This window comes from Clytia hemisphaerica, unplaced genomic scaffold (assembly GCF_902728285.1).
Source record: "Clytia hemisphaerica strain Z4C2 unplaced genomic scaffold, Clytia hemisphaerica genome assembly, whole genome shotgun sequence".
Lineage (NCBI taxonomy): Eukaryota > Metazoa > Cnidaria > Hydrozoa > Leptothecata > Clytiidae > Clytia > Clytia hemisphaerica.
The window spans coordinates 441,411-459,896 of NW_027104274.1; the positions used below are offsets into that span (position 1 = coordinate 441,411).

An 18,486-nucleotide genomic window follows, 5' to 3' on the forward strand; every position below is an offset into this window, starting at 1 on the left:
ATGACTTAATTTCTAATACGAAAGCACTCAAAATAGGCCGAGCGTTTGCCACTAGTTTTATTGCTAAATTCAAAATCAATGGCAAACACCCGGTCTATTTTGTGCTTCCGTATAAAACACATGGACATGACGAATCGTTTCGTATTTTTCATACATTGACTAAATACAGCTAGAAGCCGACTCGCGGAAAATGTTTGTATCTACAAGCGTGCCGTAGCAACAACTCTAGTAAAACTCGAACCTCGTTCCATTTGTCTTTAGTGCAACGGATGGTACGTGTTTTGAGAAACCGAAATCATAGTTGGTTTCTTATTTGATTAATATACTCTTGAGTGCCTAATATTTACAGAATTATAACTTCACGACTCCTAATTCTTCTCTACGCCAAAAGTGCTCAATGAAAGCTCAGAGCTCAAGAAAACGTTGAGAAAAAGGCATGTGTGATTTATGGAACTTAAAGTTTTATGCCAACCGTATGAGCGATGATTATCACCCGTATCTGCAACCTTCCAATTGAGAAACCTTTTACCGTCGAAGGTATGGAAGCCAGAAATTAGCATTTTTTGCTCCCCCTTACTAGGGGAAATTTTTTTAGTTTAGAACAAGAACCCGAGGGTAGCCAGCGTGAAGCTTTTTGGAAAAGCGCCCCTATCAATACCATATCACTACTAGTTTAACTGCTTTTTTCATTTTCGTGTAGAGTAGTAGTTTTGCATCCCTTCCTGTTTTCATTTTCTGGACAGTTGGGACAGTTGGGAGGCACTTGAGAGAGTAAATTCAAATTATCTTCAAAATTTAGTGCTCAATATATAATTTAATGTTTTTGATTTAGAAATTATGTTTTAGAAAATGATGATGATATCTTTTAGAAATTATTATAGAAAATTTGATTTTTGATTCGCTCGCTCTCACGATTATAAAAAGTTTAAACTGATTATTTTTTTAACCTCAAGAAAAATAATAGTCAATATTGTAATTTATTTTTAATGACAAAAGAACCATTTCAAACTCCTTGTGTTGTGATTTTTTCCTTGTTTTCTCTTATGATCTTTTAACAACCTATTAAATCCCATTCATTAACGATAGGAATAATATGAAGGTCGGAATCACTGATGGAAATGTTTTTTGCTTATCAAGAAAAAAATAATTGTTTGTCTATCAGTGATTCCGACCTTCCTATTATTCTTATCCTTAAAAAGAGTGTCGAAATTAGAAGGGGGATGTCGACATCAGACAAACTTACGGTAAATGCCGTCACTCTTTAACAAAATTTCGAAAATATTTGTAAGATAGGACCCTTTCCTTTTTTCACATACTTACAAAATTTTCCCTGTTTGTTTTTTTCAGTATGAAAATATATAAGAAATTATAAAACAAAAGAAATACAAAATCAAGATGGCAGCACCAGGTTATGGGTCACGTCAGCAAATGCACGGTAACCGTGGCAACAATTACAATAATGGTAGATATGATGGTAACCAAGGAAACTTTAGAAATCATGGCAACGGCAATGACCATTTTCGAAACGACGGTAACCGAAGGAATTTTACAAACAATGGCGACCCTTTTCGAAACAATAGTGACCCTTATCGAGACAATGAAGGTCGCCAGGGAAACATAAATGACCCATTTCGTGAAGATAATAACAAAGAACATTATAGTAACCATGAAAATTTTATAAACGATAGTGACCCTTATCGTAACGATGGTAACCAAGGAAATTTCCATGGAAACCAAACTGGTAACTATGGGCAAGAACATGACAATAGATTTGTGAACTCCAATGAAGGACACTTCAATGCACAATATGAAAATAATTTCAGAGGAGAAGATGATTTTAGTCACCCGAAGTTGAGAGGAGGTACAATCAACTCTCTCTAATTCGAACCTCTATAATTCGAATCTTTCTGTAATTCGAACTAAACAATATTCTCCTTAGCTGGAAAGAAGTGTAAACCTTCGAATCTTTCTGTAATTCGAATTAAAACAATATTCTCCTTAGCTGGAAAGTAGTGTAAACCTTCGAATCTTTCTTCGAAGAAAAGTCTTACTTCCTTGTAGATCGAATTAGAGGGAGGCAACTGTAAGAGCAATCCTTAGCTAGATTTCTCAAAAAAGTGGCTGAACAACCTGAAATTCTTCTATTGGGATATTTATGTTTTACCATGAAATTCAATAACTTTTAATTTAGATATCTTGAATTGGCTGCATGAGCTAATATAATTTCTTAATCTTCTTAAGGTCGCGTTTCTCCAAGACTTGACAAACCTGAGCACAGATCTTACGACGAGGTCGTGGGACGTGATTACAATTCACGGTCACCCGATCGTCGCCAAGAAAGACGTCGTGGAGACTACGATCGTGACTACAGCTCCCGTCGCCGTCGCTCACGTACTCGTTCCAGATCGCGAGAACGAAATTCATCGCGCTCCTCACGTAATCGTTCGCGTTCTAGAGAGAGAAGACGTGAACGGTCACCAGGCTACAGACACGAACGTGATGATTCGAGGGATCGAAGGGCCAGTCGCTATGAAAGAGAAGTAAGCGATTTTTCTTTTTAATTTCCCTTGTGGATTTCGGTGAAACTACTTAAAAAGTAGATTGTTACTAAAGGTTCAATCAAATCGACTAACTTTATGATTTAATTTGTGAATTTTGGTTAAACTTCTTATAAAGTAGATTATTACTGAAGGTAAATTAAATCAACTGACAACATTTAAATTTCGGGTGGTTTAACCAACAGGGATGAGATGGAGTTTTTACAAGCTCTTATTTGATTTGGTTGGTTGTTAACTAGTAATAAAATAATTTTGTTACTTTTTCTAAAGAACGCGTCATTTTTATTACTTCAAATGACCAATTATTAAAGTATCTTATAAAAACTCCATCTCATCTGAATCAACAGGGAGGCGAGTCGGGAATTTTAGTATTTGGCACTTATTTTTTCAGGTCAGGAATTTATACTTTTATCCGTAATTTCTAAGGAAAGATTTGCCTAATTTGCAATCCTATCCCCATTTTTAAGGTAATTTTAGTAATGGTATACAAGTTTTGATCAGTGGAAAAACTGTGTATAATTACTATATGTACTTAAAAATATGACTCTTTGTTAGCAGTCGAAGAACTGCGTATAACTACTGTTCGTGAGTAAAAATATGATGTTTTTTAAAGGGCCGTGGTGACAACAATCGTGAGAGTGAATATCGACGTTCTCTTGCATCTTCATCCACATCATCATCGCGTGACGATCGACATCATCGTGACGATCACTCACGCTCCGGTAATGTTGCAGGAACGACGTCATCAACATCGAAGTTTGATCTAATACAACCCTCTCCCACAGTTATTATACAAAGTCTTCATTTAGAAGCACAAGAAAAAGATGTGAGTGATTTTATTTTCATTAAACCATATGTTTTTAGCTTTTTGACTAATATAAGTAAGTTTGTGTATCTGTGTTTTTTTTTCTGCACCGGAGACTGTTAGTTTCTGATTTGTCTAGATCCTGATTGACTGAGGACGACGGTAAATTTACACTTTCACCGACCCAAATTTTGCGGGTCAAAACTGTGGTTTTTTTCCAAACTGCTCCTGTAACTCAATCGCTCTCAAATTCACAAATACATAGACTCGCTATAGATTTCTCCTAAAACCTCCGCTAGCCTTGAATATTTGTAACAGTTTCAAATTGCCATTAATAGATGAGGGGATCCCCACGATGTCTTCCTAATTGATATCCTATGGGTATTCTGCCTATACTTAACTAAAGCAACCCACAGTTTTGACTCGCAGCGGTAAAAGTTCTGATTTACCGTCTGAAAACTAACAGTACCGAGTTTATGTATGTGTGTTTTTCAGCGACGGAGACGGTAAGGTTCTAATTTGAGTAGATCCTGACCAACTGAGGACGACGGTAAATCAGCACTTTTACCGTCCTCGATTTTGCGGGGCGGAATTGCGGGTTTTTCCAAATCGCTTCAGTCACTCTACCGTCCTCAAAAGTGCAAATACATAAACTCGGTAGTTTCCATCGGAAACGGAAATAAGGAAAACAGCTGGACAAAATTGAATTAAATTACTTATCATTAAATCCATCTAAAATCTTTTGTAATATGTAACGTGATTCGATTTATTTTGTTAGATCGAAGCTATTTTGAAAGAGGACGGATTTGTAGCAAGGAACGTATCTGTCATCCGTGAACGGAATTCGGAGAGTCGCGGTTTCGCTTTCGTTGATTTTGATAACGAAAATATGGCTAGGGACTGGATCATCAAGCGACAGGTACACACTTTTATATTTGAATAATTTTTTCGACCTAGGGTTATCCTTATAATTAAGAATACTTTAGATTAACGAAAATCAAGCGAAACGATAACGAAAATCAAGCTTAGACTGGTCCCCTAAGCGGGAAATCCGTGTAAAATACTCCATAATTCAAATCGATCTTTATTTTGAAGAAAGTTCTTGAGCCCTTGAAGTTCAATTTAGAGTCGACTCTATTGCGAAACCTTGATTCCTTCAAGATCGAATTAGAGAGAACAAGTTTATTGCAAAACATTGATAACAACTCGTGTTACTTATAAAGACACTAGAAAAGGTAATTATGTACATTTTTATTCTTTCTTCTCATAGCAAAAGCTGGTGATACTTGGTCAGAGATCAGTATTGAATTATAGTCGTAATAAAAAACAACAGCAACCAAATCAACAACAACCGACGCATGTTGCTGACTGGACTTGTAACAAGGTATCATTAACATTGAGAATGTATTCATGACAGTCACTCTTATCTACGGCCGTTTTTTTCGCCTTACAATCCAAGGGTTGTGGGTTCGATCACCGGTTACCGCTAACTCAGCGATTGGGTAGCTTAGATTGGGTAATCTGATCTAGGCGGTAAGTTACTGGGAGCTGAGTAGTAGTAAGTTTGCGACCGCAGTCGAGGGCGACCCGGAAGCTCCCTTTTCGTATAGCTGTCTACCCGAAGGTAGGGGAGGGCGCCACTCCTTTACCTGGATTTCTCCACTTACCCTTGATCCGTCTCTTTAGTTGCTGAGCATCAAGCAGAGAGGAATCAAGTACCATTTTGGGAATCTTTGGTATGACCCGGCTGAGGATCGAACCCACAACCTCGCGCACTTAGCTGGATGCTCTATCACTGCACTACGGTCGCTTAACGGGAGCTGAGAGTAGGTGTGGCGATCTACCTCAGCATTCAACCTCCCAGGTCTACGGCAAATAGAAAAGGGGGATAGACTCCCTCGCTCCCAAATGAATATATGCTCACTTTATCTACTAATGCACATGTTGGGTACTGTCAATAACAAAAGGGACTGCGAAACAACATTAATTTTATTTTTAAAGTCGTTCCATTCGGTCTTACAGAAGGCTAAAATAAACATTTTTGTCTCAAAGTTCAGCAAAATTAAATGAAAATAAAAATCGGGGCTAAGTTACCTGAAATTGCATAATTGTTGTTTTAGACAGCCTTTATAGTGGAAAAACACTAGGATTTTAAGTGCTCGTTTCGGTCACTAACGGACGCTAAACTGCATCATGGCTGGATTTTTCTTTCAGTGTAATGGGTTGAATTTCGGAAGCCGCCACAAATTTGGAGAACCGTTCGTTTGCTTCAAATGTAATACTATTCGTGATGGTAAGTGAGAGTGGCCCTGGGGTGCCAACACTTTTTTTCACCCAAATAACTATCGAGAAAGTCAAAGAAAATTATTCTGGAATTCACTTAATCATTGATTATAGAGTATTTTAGAGATCTTCCAGTCTCATAAAGGTTGATCTCCTATAAGCTTCAACTAAAAGAATTAACAATAAATAACCTCCTTTGAATTAGAATCTTTCCACTCCCCCCCCCCCTTAAAATAAAGTTTTTTACCACTTTGAATTGAATTTAGAATCAGATGTACAAAGACAAGACCAACATCAACAGAATAAAGATTCATCAGTTTGTGCTAACCCTTGTAATGGTAGGTCTTCTATAAATGCAATATCAGGAAATAAAAAATTATCATATTCAAACACCCTGTTATTTTTTAGTGCTTCCGTATTAAACATATATCATGGATATCTTGAATTAACTGGAATTATGAAGAAGTTTTCAAGATCTGAGAGTGTTTTTGTTATATTATGGTAACCCTTTTTTTTCTTCCAGTTTTTCTGATACCATATAATATCACGAATTAACTGGAATCTATCTTTTTTTCTTTCAGTTCTCATGATACGCGGTATGGACTTCTCCACTGAAGAAGAGAAGGTATGCTTGAACGTCATGGAAATTAGACTATATTTGCGAATTACCGTTAATACCCGTTCCGTTTCGCTGCGTAACGAAATGAAGCCATTCTATTGGTTAAAAGTGACTTAAAATTGAATTTAACCGATAGATTGGCTATATTTTTAATCGGAACGAAACGAAACCAAACCGTACGCTAAGGGCTCCCTAGGGGTCAAACATGTTGTAAGGTCCTGTTTTTTTTGTTGCTTATTTTATGAAAAATTCAACTTTCATCATCCTTCTTTATCCTCAGATACGAATGGAGGTTGTGAAACTGACATCAAAAGTGTTATACGACGTTCGATTGATTCGTGATAAGATCACCGACATGTCACGTGGGTTCGCATTCATCGAACTTGGAACGACTGAGGTATTTCTTTTTTATTTCACCTATATTCATTTTCTTTACCTATATTTAACACGAACGGGGCTTTCTACTTTGTTCAAATATATAAAAACTAGAACGTAGATTTCCCAAAGACGAAAACTGAAAAATTGGCCGTTGGCATCAAGGCAGATTTTAGGGTCAGTCGGGTAAAATAGCCAATCAGATTGGTTTTATCCTACATAATAAAGTGATTTAGATAATGTTTTCTGAAAGTTTCATCTTGATAGAGATTCACAGATGTTTTGAGTAAGAAAGACTCGACTAATCGAAATTCGAATCAGCTGTTCCTTTCATTAAGTTTTGTGACGGCAGTGAAGAGGGCGACCAGTTGAGGAGGGTGCCACTCATTTCCTTGGATTTCCACCTTTAAACCGGTCTTGTTAGACGCCCAAAACAAAGCAGATCTAGTCATCAAGTACCGTGCTTAAATTTTTAGTATGATCAGACCTTTGATTGAACCCCATAATTCTATGCACTGTAGCTAAGTAAATTATTTACCTTTGTATCACAGTGCTACGCTTGCTTGACACCCCGAGTCGGAGTCTTTTCCTCTTACCAGTAAATCACCCTTTCCTTTTTCCTCCTTCATAACAGGATGCACAAGAACTTATGGAAGTTATCGAACGTATGGACCCGCCCTTTGAAATTGACGGGCGTCGCATTACAGTGGGTTACGCCCGGAATGGATACAATGCTCCCCTCGGTGGCAAGAAAACGTAAGAGAATGTTTATTACAATAGACAATCTGGGAGAGCTCAGTCTTTCACCTGAAAATAACTGATTTCAGATTCTTTCTCTTCGGGGGAGGGGTTAACTGTCGAGTGGTTAAAAACATCCTAAAATGTGGTATTACCTGCTTGAGTCAGAGGCTTTTTCAACATATCGAGAAAGAATGGGGAAATCCTTCGCGGGTACTTAATTTCGCGATTTTTTAGGCCAAATTTCGCGAAATTTAATACCGTTTAAATTTTTCAAAAATGTAAAATCGCGAAATTAAATACACGCGAAAATTTTTCGAAATAGGTCAAAAATCGAAAATACTTATTTGTTACACTTAGTTACTATTTTTGTCACTAGTTTTGTTACTATTTTTGGTATGTTTACACCCAATACGTTGTGTTTCAAGCGAAATCAGTCATTTTCTTGACTCATTCCCACTTTTTGAAAATGCCCAATTTATTGAATCGCGAAATTTAATACACGCAAAAATTTCCAGAAACTGGCAATCGTGAAATTTATGTAGTACACGCGAAAAATGTTTCCTCGAAAAAATTTCGCGATTCGCGAAATTTAATACACGCGAAATATAATACCAATTAGGTATACGGAAGATTTTGAAAATGAGTATCAACGTTTACGGAACAAATCTATCAACTTGCATTTCTTTCCCTTTTGTTGTAATATCTTGCTGTCTTCCTGTATAGGTCAACTGGCGTAGTATCAAAAGAGACGGCTGCACAAAACGCTCTTGCTCAAGCAACGGCTGCTAATCCCAACAGCACTCCTCTTGAGGTAATTTAGATTCCGCGATAATTGTTCAATTTATCTATCAACTCAATGTCTCTATTCTTTATTGTTGTTGAATAAATATGTCCTTGTTTCTCCTAAATTGCTTGTTCAACTCAAACACCCGTTTTGGTAAAATTGTAACCAATTTCAACCTGGAAAATATTTGGTTTTGAGCCGAAAGCATTGATTGGGAAAATCGATTTCGTCTGCAGACACAGTTGAGAAAGATTAAAGTTTCAGTTAGAGGAATTTAGAACTACAGTTGACGCTCTCTTATTCGACATTCTACTATTCGATAGGCTCCCTTATTCGATGAAATTTAAAGTCCCCGCCAACAAGAAACTCTCAAAAACGACGTTCACTAATTCGGTAAGCTCCCTTATTTGATGAAAATCCAATTCCCCTTGAAGATGGAATTAGACAGCGTCAACTGTATTTTGAAGCTAAACCAGACAAAGTCTAAGTCTATTTCATGGCTAGTTTCACCAAAGCTCAGTTGCAAACGCTTAGAAATGACAAAAAAGACCACGAGCACTATTTTAACCTCCGTTTATGCTGGCTTATCTGTGTCTCTATAAGCTACTACTTAATCTCGATCTCTTTGTTTGTAAGCTCCGATCAGAGTAGAAATTTAGCTCTCAAAAATATTGTTCATACTTAGTGTAAAGGGCTAATTACACTATACAATATATAGTCAGGCAATATTGTGATGATATATTGCTGGAGTGCAGGCAATATATTGAAAAAGTGTCTGCAATTTATTGTCAGCTAGATTTGCAATTTTCCAACAATATAGGGGAATTGTTTACGGAAAGAAAATTCCTTTTTCATAATAGAGCATGTGTTATTTACATCGTACATTACGGTCCGAAAACGATATTGTCAAATATTGTTCGTCAATATATTGTGTAGTCTAAGTAGCCCTTAAAAAATAGTTTTTGGATGAAACGAGAAAAAAGGTATTTGGTATTATGTGTTGAATGTTCGTGCTCAAAGTGGCTTGGTTATTCACAGCAGAAAAAATACTGGCATATTGTTAGAAGGAACTGTCATGTGAGAATCTACTGGTTTCATACGGTAAGACAAAGATAGAACGATACGGCAACGACCAGAACCTCATGTTTCCATTTTCTATGAGTCTCGTTGATTTTTCATTGACAAATTTTCTCGCACTTTTCTTCATACAGTACTCTTCTCACAATGTGACTGGCGCCTTGCAAAATCCGTCATCGACAGGTAGGCTCGTGTAACCTGGGACTTAAATAATACGAAAAAAATGACAGTTCAGGTATAGTATAACGAAAACAAAAGCTCATACATGAGTTTGTTGACTGGGAGACATCAAAACTTGATTGTAGGACTTCTTAAAACGTCTGTTATCACCAAAATTTAATAAAAAATTATGACCTTACGTGTAATAATAGCTTTCCTTAACTAAAATTTTATTGACATTAACGATCCCTAACTCGTTAAACCTGCTGAGCAAAAAAAAAGATGCCAACCGGATCTGATTTTTTGAGGTTAATTCGTATCCCTCATAACACAACAAAGCTGAGGGGGATACTGATATGCATTATATATATGCATCCCATCGCTTCAGAACAAAAAATCTTCTTAAGGGGAAAATTTACGAAGAAATGACAAAGAAGGGGGGGGTCATAGAAACTTTCATTTAAATTCCATACGAGGTAGCAGAGCTACCTTCAACGAAAATGATAGTGTTTTGAGCTACCTTTCCAAAACACCATAGAATTTTCGTTGAAACACGAGTGGTGCTAGTCAAATTTATGCACTAGAAACATTAAAAACAAACCTTTACTCCTTTAAAAAAAAAATAAAAAAAAATTAATAATACGCTGAGAACAATGATATTCATTTCCCGTGACCTTTGACCTTCATTCAACTTCATCGTAATTTGTTCAACATTTCAAAATCGGAAAATAAACCAAAACTCACTTTTTAACATTCTCTTCTTTTATTTATCTCATTATAGGTCCAACGGATGGGTCCTCGGCCTCGACGACGGCGTTGGCGATCCAAGGCTTCACATACGATGCAGCATCTGGTTATTATTATGACTCGAACACTGGTCTATACTATGACTCGTCTACTGGGGTGAGCTACTTAAAAATTTCCGGACGAAAGTTCAATTAAAGAAAACGCCTAAGAATATCTACTTACTCGAGGGTAACTAAAAGACTGGGGTGTGGTTGAAAAAAATTCGAACTTAAAGGTTTTGGTTTTATATAAGAGTGATATTGTTTGCTTACTCATCAATTTTAATTCACAAGCTTTTTAACACTAAATTGACACATATGTGGAGCAAGAGTTGTCCGAATGAGGAAAGGTTTTTTGCTTATATCAGCATAATATAACAGTAGACAGACACTGGTCTTATATAAAATATGTATCTGATATGAAACGGGAACACTTATGTAAAAATAAAACCTTTAAAAATTAGGGATAAAGGAATGAACACATCATTATCAAAATCGGCGGATTTTTTGAAGATTTACAGCAAAAGAAGATTAGGAACTTGAACAAACATTTTCCAAAAGAAATTTTTAGCAGAGTGGTAGGCTTAGGGTTAGACAGGGCGGGATCTTTTTAGTTTGACGGAAGTAAGTTGTTACTGTTCAGTATCCTTTAACTTTTGCATTAGTTCTATACTTGAAAAAAAAAACGGTAATTCAAGGATAAATTATACTCAAAACCATAATTTTAAGAATGTTCTCCGTCGTTCTTTTTCAATTTCTCTTATTCGATGAAAATATTTAGTTCCAGCTAAATCTAGTTTGAATCACAGACCTCTACAAAGCTGGCTGGTATCTATAAAAGAAGCACGATTTCGATCGTATTCTTTAGAGGGTGCAAGCAGTCTAGAGGAAATCAAATCATAGAGAGAGTCTATTTAAAAAAAAAAATTTATTACGTTTTAGTATTACTACAACAGCACTACAGAACAGTGGTTACAATGGGATGGTACTCAATATCACGTGATCAATCAAGACGGGTATACCTACTCTCTTTTCTCTTTCATATTTTCATTACTATTTTGTTGGCTGGAAAGTATTGTTTTGACTGTTCGGGGCACAAATTCCTGTTAATTTAGGAGGAATTGGTATTTTTTTCCCATATCTAAAGTAAGAATTTATAGTTATAAATTCTTACTTTAGATATGGGAAAAAAATACCGATTCCAGATATTTCTCGAAAATAACATATCCAATTGAGAATATACACCCCTGCAGTGTCTTCTTTCTATTTTTATAGCAGTTGTTTGGTTGCAAGTATCATATTGTGTCGACAAAAACAACAACTGAAAAGCACATTGCAGTGCCGCATATTATAAATTAACGGGTCCATTTTCAACTATCGTCTTAGTCCTATCTTTTCGCCTTTTTATAGATCTCTGGCTGGTCAACCTTCACAACAGAAACAACAACAACAGCACGCGATAAAACAACCTCCACCGCCCTCCACGCCTAACCCTGCTGCTGCTCATCAAACACAGGTACTCATACTATTTACTCTCATAACAAACCAAGATATTAGACTGCAGTCGTTTATAATACATGTTATACAGTAATATGAGTGTTATATGACAATACGGTGATTGTTACGGGATAATATCAGACTACTGTTATTCAGATTCGGGATTTTTTGGGTATCTTATGTATTTCAAGATCGAAATTAAATTAGTCACTTTCATATCTTAAAACACATTAGATGTAAAAATAAAATAACCTAATTGTTATTCGCTGTTCGCTGTAAAAAGTGTGACTTTGAAAATAATTTATCACGTGAATGGCCAGAACATGGAAGAATCTTCCGAGGTTGTTTTATTTAGCGTGGATATTGACAGGTTTAAGGTGGAATTAATGCCTTTATGTCCGAATACTAGACACTATAGTAGAACTTTGAGAAAATCATTACTTCCACACTCAAAAAATCTCTTTCCCCTTTAAAAAAAAACCTTCTTTAAAAAGTTCGAAAGTTCAAATTTACATATCGATATGTTTTGGAAGAGACAAAATTAAAAGCAGATTTTCAGGTATTTTTTTTTAAATTTCATTATATAGTTACTTGAACCGTACGACTAGAACATAATCTACTTATTTTGTCTACCTTCAGCAACAACAACAGCAGCATTATACACAACAAAACCAATATTCACAACAACTCCAACCACAACAGCTATCAAAGAGTATCAGCACACCCGCTCAAAATGCATTAATGATAGCCTCTGATCAACACCAAAAGAACCAACTGCAGGCTGGTACACCCGGTCAACAGGCTAGTGGAGAATCAGGTAACCTTGGTGACCAAATCTAGTTCTCTGACTAGCTCTAATCTCTAGTGTGCGTCGCAAACATCTAAAGATTTACTTCCTATATAGGCATTTTTGGGAGAGAGGATAATATATCGAGTATTACGTAGTCTTTATAAGAAACTCTTTTCGCTTAGATGCTGAGTAGTAGCCTACCTAATCTCCGACTAGATTTTGATTACTTAACGCGGGCGCGTATGCACTCTAAGAGCAATGTCCAGGTTGATCTTTTTCATCCAAATTTGGGATGAATATTAGATCAAACGAGCTGTTGAGCGCGGTGCTTGGCTAAGGCAAAACAATCACACCAAAATAAACTACGAATCATAAGCATAGAACATTTAAAACATTATTTATTTTGGCTGAATAACCATTTCAGATCATTATACTCGCCATATCCCTTTAGAGCATAGCGTGGTAAGCGTTGGATGATCTGTTATGAGATTAAAATTGCCCTGTTTCAGCTACTTGGTTGATTTAGGATGGATAGAGGGTCTGTGAAACGTGGACGAAGAATAACTATTGTTGATGCTGCTAACCTTATTTCAACTCAAATTTCATAATGTCGAGTTAAATTGCAAGCGATTTATATTACTCTTGTTTAATACTTTTCTCTCTTTTAGTTCAATTGGGATTTCAAAAACCAAAGAGTGCAAGAAAGGTACTTTTTGTCAATATCCTTTTATTTCCGAATCGCAAAGACCAGTAATTTTTTTCCATCTATCAATCTACTGCCAAAACTTGATTGTAAGTCTAAAGATTTTTGAGGATCTTTAGGAATTTTTTGAAATTTAAGGGGAGGTAAAAAGGAAACTCTACCGTTCAAGCTCGAAAAATTTAGAATTATAGTCCTTAAATCCTCCTTAAATATCAAAATTTGAAATAAATTTTACTAATCGTAACGTTTGCTTTCATAATGGCGAAAAAAATTTCTTTATGAAAAATAAAAGTCGAAACAGAAGCAAATTTACTGGCTCTTACTGAGAAAAAAACTTATACGACATTTTTTCTGAAAGGAAGTTGGTTTTTTAATAAAGAGGTTTTCCATGTTTTGACAAGTTACGTAATTTCCACCATTATGAAAGTGAACGTTCGATTTGGGGACAAGCTGGAGTTTTTACAAGCTCTTATTTGATTTGGTTGGTCGTTAAGATGTAATAAAAGAATCTTATTACTTTTTCTAAAGAACGCGTCATCTTTATCACTTTAAATGACCAATTAGTGAAGTATCTTGTAAAAACTCCAAGGCATCTCTCGATTCGCGTTAGGGATTACCTCTACAGATTCGATCCGTTAATCTTCTTTACCTTATACAGATTGCAAAAGACATGGAACGTTGGGCGAAGAAACTAAACACACAGACAGAAACAAAGAAGGCGGCCGTCAAACAAGCACAACAAGAATTACGCATGCTCGAACAGAAAGAAGAAGAGTTAAGAAAGAAAATTCAAATTGGAAGCTCGCTCACTGAAAGTCTGGCTACTGTTGCTAAAGCAAAGGTACATAAGTTTTAAAAAATGTCTCGAAACTCGTTCTCATCAATATTAAACCAGCAGACTTTGTTGGCCGTTCGCTGGATATGAATTTCATGGAAGCTTAGTTTATAAATATTTTGAAACTGTCATGACGGGTAGAAAACGACAGAAAATATGAACTTTTGGTTTGATCAATTTTGAGGAATAGTCCGGGAGCCAAATCCTATATCTCCTTAAATAAGCACTTTTGCTTAACCCAAGATTCTACAGGATAAACTATACATTTTTGGAATCCTAACTATCCTAGTTTAAGAAATGGTCGGTCGCCAACCCTAATTACTGGTCAATTTTTGGACCTACCTTAAGGTAGTGTCCTATAAATTAACCCGTGTTCGTTAGTTAGTTCGTTAGTACGTTAGTTACCAACTTTTCTCGAGATTGGCTCATTCAATTTTTCTGATTTTTTGCACAAAGGTGCATTACTATAAACCCTCGAATGTGACGGAGCCCGATTTTCGAAAAAAAATTTTTTCCGGCCGGTAGAACCGGAAATGTCCCGAAAAAAGCGGTTTTTTGAGATTTTCTCGAGATTTTATCATTAGTTTTTTGCGATTTTTTGCACATAGATGCACATTAGTACTGCCGAAAAGGTGTCGAAAACCGTTTGCCGAAAAAAAAAATTTTCCGGTCTGTAGAACCGGAAATGTGCCGAAAATCGTCGTTTTTTCACATTTCCGTCACATTTTTTCAACTTATTTAATTGTTTCTTTACAGAAAAATGTTCTTTATGATGATGCCCAAAACTTAGCATCGTTTGATTTCCAAAAAAATCATCCTTTGAATCCGGAACTCCTTAAAAATCGCCGGAACAGCCGAAAACCGGCGTAAAACGGTTTTCCTTCATTTTTTCAACTTATACTCGACAGTTTGTTTTTGACTACCCCCTCCCCCATTCTCCACCCCGACACTCCTCAATCTGTGATGAAATAATGAAAACTGAAAATTAAATGTTTTTTTTACTTCAGTTTTAATTTTCTCTGAATGATTGATTAAAGTGTCGATATTATTTTTCTTTCACCATTAAACATCGATGCGTTTCTTAATTGCTTTCTCCGTTCCAATAGATATATAAATCGAAATTTAAAATTATACATTACTTCCATTAAATTCTAATTATTCGTTTTATAAATAGGTAGGTCCATTAAAGTATTACTTGTTCATACTGGGCCCGAGTTTAGGGGGGTACTTTTAACCCTTCGTAAGGATTTGTTAAGGAAAATATCTTTCCATGTATGATATAATGTGCTATATCTCATGAATGAATTGACCAATTGCTTTGAAACTTTGCCAAAAGCTTCAAGATAGATTGGTGATCATCATTTGCAAAAAGCTTTGTGAAAAATTATTTTTGGAGGTTTCCCTGGGGGAAAAATAGGGAAAATTTGGGTATTTTCGCTGAATTTTGACACTTTATAAGACTGGGACCTACCAAAACAACTTTTAATGAGGCACAAACTTTGTGTTATGATAAAATTTGATGCGATACACCAGAAAATTATTTGTCAACTGTATATACTATCATTTTCGACGCTTCAGGGGGTAAAAATACCCATTTTATTGAATTTTTACATAATTTGAGCAATTTTCACTGTTTATCTCGCCTAAAATATCTTCGAAAATAGTTTTAACTTGATCTTTGTGTATTATACACTAGAAATTTACAATGCTGACTTGAAACTTTCACATACAGGGTGCAGTTTGAGAAACCAGGGGGTAAAATTGCCAAGTTTTGGGCCCATTTGACCCATAGAACAGTGTTAAGCTGTGCAAAGTTTGATTTCTAGCTGCTGGAAACATGGATATTTTTGGTAGGCAATAGATCTATCTTGAAACTTTTGGCAAAGTTTCAAAGCAATTGGTCAATTCATTCATGAGATATAGCACATATCATACATGGAAAGATATTTTCCTTAACTAATCCTTACAAAGGGTAAAAAGTACCCCCTAAACTCGGGCCCAGTATGAAAAATTGACCAGGAATTAGCTTTGGGGACCATTTCCAACACTAGGATAGTTGAGGATTCTAAAAATGTATAGTTTATCCTGTAGAATCTTGGGTTAAGCAAAATGCTATTTTTCAGGTTTGGCTCCCGGACTAGAAGTCAATAGCAGAAAACCAGTGGTTTTTGGTTCGCATCTTGGTCCTACCAAATTCTGCTCAAATCAAAGATTAAGGGAACTTATTTTAGCGAGCAACAAAATCCTGAAAAATTTTGGCGAGAACTTATTTTGACGAATGACAGGCTAAATCTGTCCTATTTTGCCTTATTTTGATCAATTTTGATGAATTATATGAATTATTCTGTCAAAATGCAAGGAAAATTCATTTTGGCGACAACTTATTTTGACGACTGAGTAAAGTATTTAATTTTGGCGAGAACTTATTTTGGGGAAATTTGTCTAAGCACACCAAATTCGCCAAAATAAGTTCACTCAATGTAGCTGAGCCGGAGTGCTCAGGTTGGTGGACCACTTTTATTCAGATTTGGAATGAATATTCAATGAGATTTTGAGCTCGGTGATAGGCTAGAACAAAACAATTGCACGAAAGTTAAACGTCTATCGCAAACATTAGAACCCGGTCGCAGTCACTTTCGTTTTTAGAGCAACGTGGCTTTGAATGTTTTGGTTGAACAATCGGGCCAGAGGTGTGCACAGAATAAATGATCTGTTATAAGATTAGTAAAATGTTGACAATACTAACATACAGTTTTTTAATGAGAACGCCGAGACATTTTCTGGATTTTAAAAATATTCTTGCCTCTGAAGCCTTTGGTTCTCATTTACTTTGTTTTTATGGAAACAACTTTTTTGATCAAGATATGCTGTAGTAATACTCTAAACTTTCCGATACTTTATCGTTAGGATGGTATTCGATCGCTCTTCGTGCCAGACAATGACGAAGAGGGTAGTGTCTTGAAGTTGGGATCAGCTCTCCAATCGAACAACCAAAAACCTCGTAAGTATCGATGACTTTATTTTATTTATCGTTCGTTCGTTCGTTCGTTCGTTCGTTCGTTCGTTCGTTCGTTCTTCCATTAATTCGTTCATTCTTCCATTAATTCGTTCGTTCTTCCATTAATTCGTTCATTCTTCCATTAATTCGTTCATTCTTCCATCAATTCGTTCATTCTTCCGTCAATTCGTTCATTCTTCCGTCAATTCGTTCATTCATTCATTTTAGGTTCCAGTCTTGTCGCCGATTACCCTGACGACGACTTTGACAATGATAATGACGTCATCGATGAAAGTCAATTCGTTGATCTCTCCAAAATGGCATGTTTACTTTGTCAACGACAACTGACCAGTCAAGAGAATTTGACAAAACATTTAACAATGTCGCAATTACACAAGGTAATTAACCTGTAAACAAATTACCGGCAAAGAACTTTTTTGCATCAAGGTGAAACCCCATAGCTAAATTCAAGTGACGAGTATCGAATTTATACTTTCTTCTCCGACCACCCAAGATCCTTGAATGACTATTAACTTTTCTGTTTCTGTTTGTCGATATAACTACCTTATATTTTCTGTCAATTTAACAAAAATATTTTGGTAACAAGGAATTTTTGAAAAACTTTTGCCTGATATTTTTTTTCGTTTTTTATCTTCAGCAAAATTTAGAGAAATATAAACGAAGTAAGAAGAACAAAAGGTAACGAAACGTTAAATGGCTGATTGTGAATACGCATGCGTAGAATTGTGCAAATTTCTTCGGTGATGGCAAATAGACAAAAGGGAGAAAGGTCACTTGGTTGTGACAAATGGCTATCGACAGCCTTACAGACAATTCTAAACCAATTGTGAATTTATTTTTACAATTGAGCTTCTGATTGTTGTAATTCTATAAAGACTTGAGCGCGCTGTGGACAATGTCGGATAAATACACACACAATAACGGACGAACACTTTCACGGCAACGGACATTTAAGTATTGTGTGACTTTTGAATGGATATTAGTCCTAGCCGTTGTTATTATTCTGCATTACCTAGGGTTTTTTTAATATATATAAATGAATATATCATTTTATTTGATAAAAATTATATATTGAAGGAAGACCATTTCATTCATCATTCATTCATTCTATCTATGCCCCCCCCCCAGCGGTTTGCGTGAATGCGTGAATGGGCTTTTTTGGTTGCGTGAATGCGTGAAAATTGAAAAAAAATTGCGTGAATGCGTGAACCAAAAAAACTTGCGTGAACGTAAAAATCCATGCGGCCTGCGGCGCATATCTTTTCACTTACTATCGCGATACCTTAGCTGGAGAAGTTTCACCTTTTCTAAGCGACAGTGACATGTTAGAAGAATCAAATATTTTGCGTGATGGCATGTGATTAAAGTTTAAAACTTATGTAGCGCTTTAAGCTAATGTGCTTATAGTCATGTCTACAGGAAAAAATCACTACTGAGTTAAGTTTTTCTCAAGTGC

At 35.9% G+C, this 18,486-nt stretch overlaps 1 protein-coding gene across 1 annotated transcript; it reads left to right on the forward strand.

Annotated features, from left to right (window-relative positions):
- The first annotated feature begins 1,345 nt into the window (after positions 1-1,345).
- Positions 1,346-18,131, forward strand: LOC136816751 (RNA-binding protein 5-like). The gene is made up of 21 exons (XM_067073067.1): positions 1,346-1,861; positions 2,242-2,540; positions 3,172-3,384; positions 4,142-4,282; positions 4,634-4,747; positions 5,578-5,656; positions 5,913-5,984; positions 6,228-6,271; positions 6,546-6,662; positions 7,275-7,396; positions 8,105-8,192; positions 9,377-9,425; positions 10,183-10,304; positions 11,129-11,202; positions 11,597-11,702; positions 12,323-12,500; positions 13,142-13,179; positions 13,835-14,017; positions 16,919-17,012; positions 17,238-17,407; positions 17,668-18,131. Exons 1-21 carry the CDS (start codon positions 1,396-1,398, stop codon positions 17,710-17,712), a joined length of 2,814 nt encoding a protein of 937 aa, XP_066929168.1. The 5' UTR covers positions 1,346-1,395; the 3' UTR covers positions 17,713-18,131.
- The last annotated feature ends 355 nt before the right edge of the window (positions 18,132-18,486 follow it).

Coding starts and splice junctions, on each gene's coding strand:
- LOC136816751 (XM_067073067.1), top strand. CDS start 1,396: ATGGCAGCACCAGGTTATGGGTCACGTCAGCAAATGCACGGTAACCGT. Junction 5,657..5,912: donor ATGTAATACTATTCGTGATG/GTAAGTGAGAGT, acceptor AATTGAATTTAG/AATCAGATGTACAAAGACAA. Junction 8,193..9,376: donor CCAACAGCACTCCTCTTGAG/GTAATTTAGATT, acceptor TTCTTCATACAG/TACTCTTCTCACAATGTGAC.